At 32.7% G+C, this 4,688-nt stretch overlaps 1 protein-coding gene across 1 annotated transcript in view; it reads right to left on the bottom strand.

Moving 5' to 3' along the window:
• The window catches only part of LOC106462305 (adenylosuccinate lyase-like), a 43,413-nt gene that overhangs the window by 10,675 nt on the left and 28,050 nt on the right, over positions 1-4,688 (bottom strand). The window contains exons 7-8 of the mRNA XM_013922206.2: positions 3,780-3,870; positions 1,177-1,394 (exon numbers count right to left, since the gene is read on the bottom strand). Of these exons, the coding sequence (XP_013777660.2) occupies positions 1,177-1,394; positions 3,780-3,870 (309 nt within the window). The remainder of the gene's footprint in view (positions 1-1,176; positions 1,395-3,779; positions 3,871-4,688) is intronic.

Genomic DNA, 4,688 nt, shown 5'->3' on the forward strand with positions numbered 1-4,688 from the left:
GGATGGAAGAAAGCAGAGGGTTGTTACAAATGGAGTTCAGTCAAACTGGATTAATCTCACAAGTGGGGTACCTCAGGGCTTAGTCTTAGGACCTTTGCTTATTTTGAATTACATCAATGACATAGAAGAAGGAATAGTAAATAAATGACTTAAATTTGCAGGTGATATTAAGGTCTTGGATGTTGCTAGCTGTGAAGAGGATGCTGCTGAATTACAAAAGGATTTAGATCATTTAGTGAGTTGGGCAAATAAATGACAGATGGGTTTTAATTATAATGAATGCAACATAATGCACGTGGATTATCATAATTTGAACTATAAGTATAATTGGGATGGGAATAACCTTAATAGTGTTATGAAAGAAAGGGATCTTGGTGCAATAGTTGATAAGTCTCTAAAGCCATCCAAGCAGTGTGCTGTTGCTAGCAGTATGGCAAGTAGGATTTTATGATTTATCTACAGAAATACTGAATTCAAGTCTAGAGGTTATAATTTCATTGTATAGGTCACTGGTTAGGCCACATTTGGAGTACTGTGTTCAGTCTTGGGCTCCTTACCTTAGGAAAGACATTGAATTGTTGGAAAGGATTCAGAGAAGGGTTACTAGAATGGTGCCTGGGATGGAGAGATTGTCATATGAGGAGAGGTTGAAATCTCTCAAATCAATTTCAAGAGTTAGGGCAGGGATTTGATTGAGGTGTTTAATATTGTAAAGTAAATTGATAGTGTTGATGCATCATCTTTTTTCATACTTAACAGTGAGAATAGTAGGTATAGGAGACACAAATATAATTTTTGGCAAGGTAGGAGTCATCTTCAGCTATGACAGTTTCATTTTACTAATGGGTTGCCTTTGGATGTTGTGTTGGCAGTAAATTTACGTGAGTTTAAGAAAAGCTTGATAAGTATATGAATGATAAGGGCTGGCTTTAAGATTTTTTCTTTTTTTAATTTATTTATTAATAGTTCGGTTTAGAGTTGGAATAGCCAAGATGGATCAATAGGTCCATGTTGTCATAAAACATTCTGTTATGTTAATTATGAAAAAAACAAACAATACTGTACTTCATCTCTATGTATGATCTTTACAGACAGTTTACAATAACTATCCTTGGTGTCAAATTAAGAGCAAGAAGGTACTTGAGATGACTGCTCTTCACAGAAAGGCAGTTATACCTATTGGCACTATCATCTAATGTTCTTTCCATCCATTGCACAGAAGCAGTGTGTAAAGGATCTGTTACTAAAGTCATCAAATGTCGAGCCAAAGAGCAACACCGCTCACTCCTCATTGGATTTCTTTTATATGGCATGGCACTGGAACCTATTTGAGATTTTTCAAAGGGCTCTTCCACTTCTTTTAGGCTAGCTAGTAGACGAATATCTGTACAAATCTAAAGTGAAGTACCAAAATATTATTTATTGAATAAACACACCAGTTTCTAAAAAAACTTTAACTATAATAACTAACTAACTGAATATTGTGGAAAAAATAAAGGAAATTTTCGCATACTTAAGAGATGATTAATCAATCCAAAAATCATACATCATCCAATCCCTTCATAATTTACCAATTATGGAACATAGTTTGTTTGTTGTTAAGCACAAAGCTACACAATAGCTACAGGTATTGAAACCTAGTTTTTAGTGTTATAAGCTTTCAAGACTTACTGCTAAGCCACTGGGGATAATTATGGAATAAAACATTGGTAACAATGAGAGTGCTCAAATAATTAATCAATGCATTCTAATCTTTTGTTGTAAGTTTATGTTTTTTGAACTTGTACCCTTATAGCTAGAGTGGTATTTAAATTAACTACATTATTTTCTGGCTCGATTTTATGCAGGTAGCTTGCTTTGACTGAAAGTTACTGATAATATCACAATCACTTTCACATGTATCAATTCAAAATCAAGTCTCAGATATCACATACATGACATCAAAGTTTTCTACAAATACATGAAATTATGGAGCATGCTCAAGAACAAAAATTCTTTGTTCAGTTAAATAAATTTACTTTATTTTAAAGGGAGTAAAAACAGATCGCATTTATTTAAATGGTTTTGATATACCGCGATGAGGTGGCTTAAAATGTTTCCTATGTTTGTGAAAGCCAGAGCTGTACTTGAAAGATGTCAAGATTTTATCCACTTTTAGAAAAAAACAAAAAAGCACTGTTTCAAATAGCTGTTCTTAACCGATTATTTCTGAAAGCACAAAAACAGTTAAACTACACTACTGTCATTATGGCTATATAAGCAATATTTTCAATTTTAAAAGTACTTCCTTTAATAAGATATCCAACTTAATTAGGTCATTAATTGGCAGTACTGAGAAAAAAAGCATTACACAAAGAAAATAATTTGTGAATTTTAGCTTGGTAAGATGAACAATGATAATTACTTAGATATATCTACATATTCTACCTAATGTCTTCACCTTCTGATGCTATAATTATACCTTCAATGTGTCCAGACAATTGTTTAAACTGACATTATTACTGGACAAATTGAAGGTGTAATTGAAGCCTGTATGGTGTTTGGCCAAAGTTTAATTTATGTATACTTGCATAGAAACATGGCACTCAGAAATAAGGTTGTAATATTGAGGTAAAAATGCATTTATTTAAACAACATTTCGTATACAGTTGGTCTTCAATCTCAACCAACTCTGGCAGGTAAGTTACAAGGAATATAAAGGGATTAAACTAGGCTTAATGAACAAAATTTAGAACAATAATAACATTTAACAGGATCAATGGGTTATTTTATAGGGTTCAACCAAATACAGCTCAATGACCTAAAAAGCATAATTCAGTAAAAGGCACCTTTATTACTGTTACAGTAAGTTGCAAAAGCCACAAAGTTGAGGCAATACAAAAGTAGGAAAACATCTACAAGTTATAAGAAAATGTAAAGCTGGTTCAGAAATTGAATGAAACCACTTGTTTAAATCTGAAAGTGAAATAAGGAAATGCCTAACTCAAGAGGACAAGTTGTACCACATAACAAAAGAACATTCCCTAATTCCAAGGATCTCCTACAAGTTTCCAGTTTAATACTTAACTTGCATACAGTTGTTTGTTTTTCCCTTTTGTCGATTGATGCACATGGTAGTACAAACACTGCTAAGGTGTCAGAGTTCCCAATGACCTATGCGTTTCATTTACTCATGGTATCATTCAGTGCAAGGTTTTATCAATGCATTGCTTGCCACATACACAACAAACTAAATAATGCAGGTGAATATAGATGAAATTACTTGCTCTATGTGATTTAGATCCAGTTAAACATTCTTGAATAAATAGCCAAGAGTGACAAAAAACACCTGGGCTAAACTGTCAAATTCTACTTGAAATACTATTAAAAAAACAACCATGGAGCCCTTCAAGGGGGGAGGGGAGGATTGACGACTGGAAGTTGAAGATGAAATATTACATTAAGAGTGTCATTTAATTATCTAGCCTAGAAACTTTCAAGCTTCACCAAAATAACTGTAAAGAAATACTCAATTTCTGCAGGGTAGCCCACCACACACAAAGTATAGAACAATAGTATGCTATTTAGACACGAGTTTTTACCTTCACAAGATATAAAAAGCCTAGATTAGCATGAAAGTATATTTCGACAAGTAACTTACAGCACACAACTTCAGATCCATATATAAGCAGGTTAATATACCTATAACTTAAACAAAAGATGAAAGGATAACATGAAAGATACATCTTTCTTACAACAATAACGAAAAATGTTAGAATATAACATTCAAGAAAACAAACCTTATGTGCAGATGCCCCAAGGCTAGCTAAGACACACAGGCAATCCACATCAACTTTTCTGCTGTATGTCTGACCACAAATAAGGTAAGCACTAACAGTGGGACAGAAAAATAAACACCGTCATAACCATGTCTAGATTGAATTATTCTTCTAAAATAAATCGTACAGACTATTGGGGAAATAAATTATTTACATATTATGAAAATATGCATACATACATATCTTAGTCAAAAACAATTAACTGAAGACTCTTGCACAACAAAATACTATCTTTTTAAATTAATTAATTAATAGGTTCCTCACTAAACATAGCATCTTGTTCCTGTTTTGTTGTATGTATTCCTATGGTAATATGATGTACATCAGTGGTTCCCAACCTTTTTTCAACTGATGATCTTCTAGTTCTGAACCAAAAATGGACCTCTTCATATAGTTTTAATGTTTTAATGTACTTTTCAATTACATTGTAAAACAATATACTTCAGAAATTATGGTTTAAAACACATTTTTTTCAACCATTTGGAATCTCCCTGTGGATCAGCGGTTGGGAAACATTGCTGTGCATTATATAGGTAGTTTTTTTCCAGAAGTTCCTAACTTGTTTAAACTATAATAAGTTACATTTCAATACCATTTTATTCTTAGAGATTTCACAGGCCTGTGAATTTAAACTTCATAAAAATTGTTTTGGTTTTAATAATGAATTTTCCATAATTCAACTACGCAGATTTCGAAAATAACATTCAGTTTTCTCGATCATGTAAAGATTTTGTACAAATCTGGGAAAAAAAAATTCTTACTCAGATCAAATTATTATTTCACTTACCGCAATGGATATTTTTTATTACTGTTATGTTTGTTAGGCCCGGCATGGCCAGGTGGTTAGGGCGCTCGACTCGTAATCTGAGG

The sequence above is a fragment of the Limulus polyphemus genome, unplaced genomic scaffold (genome assembly GCF_000517525.1).
Source record: "Limulus polyphemus unplaced genomic scaffold, Limulus_polyphemus-2.1.2 Scaffold1138, whole genome shotgun sequence".
NCBI lineage: Eukaryota > Metazoa > Arthropoda > Merostomata > Xiphosura > Limulidae > Limulus > Limulus polyphemus.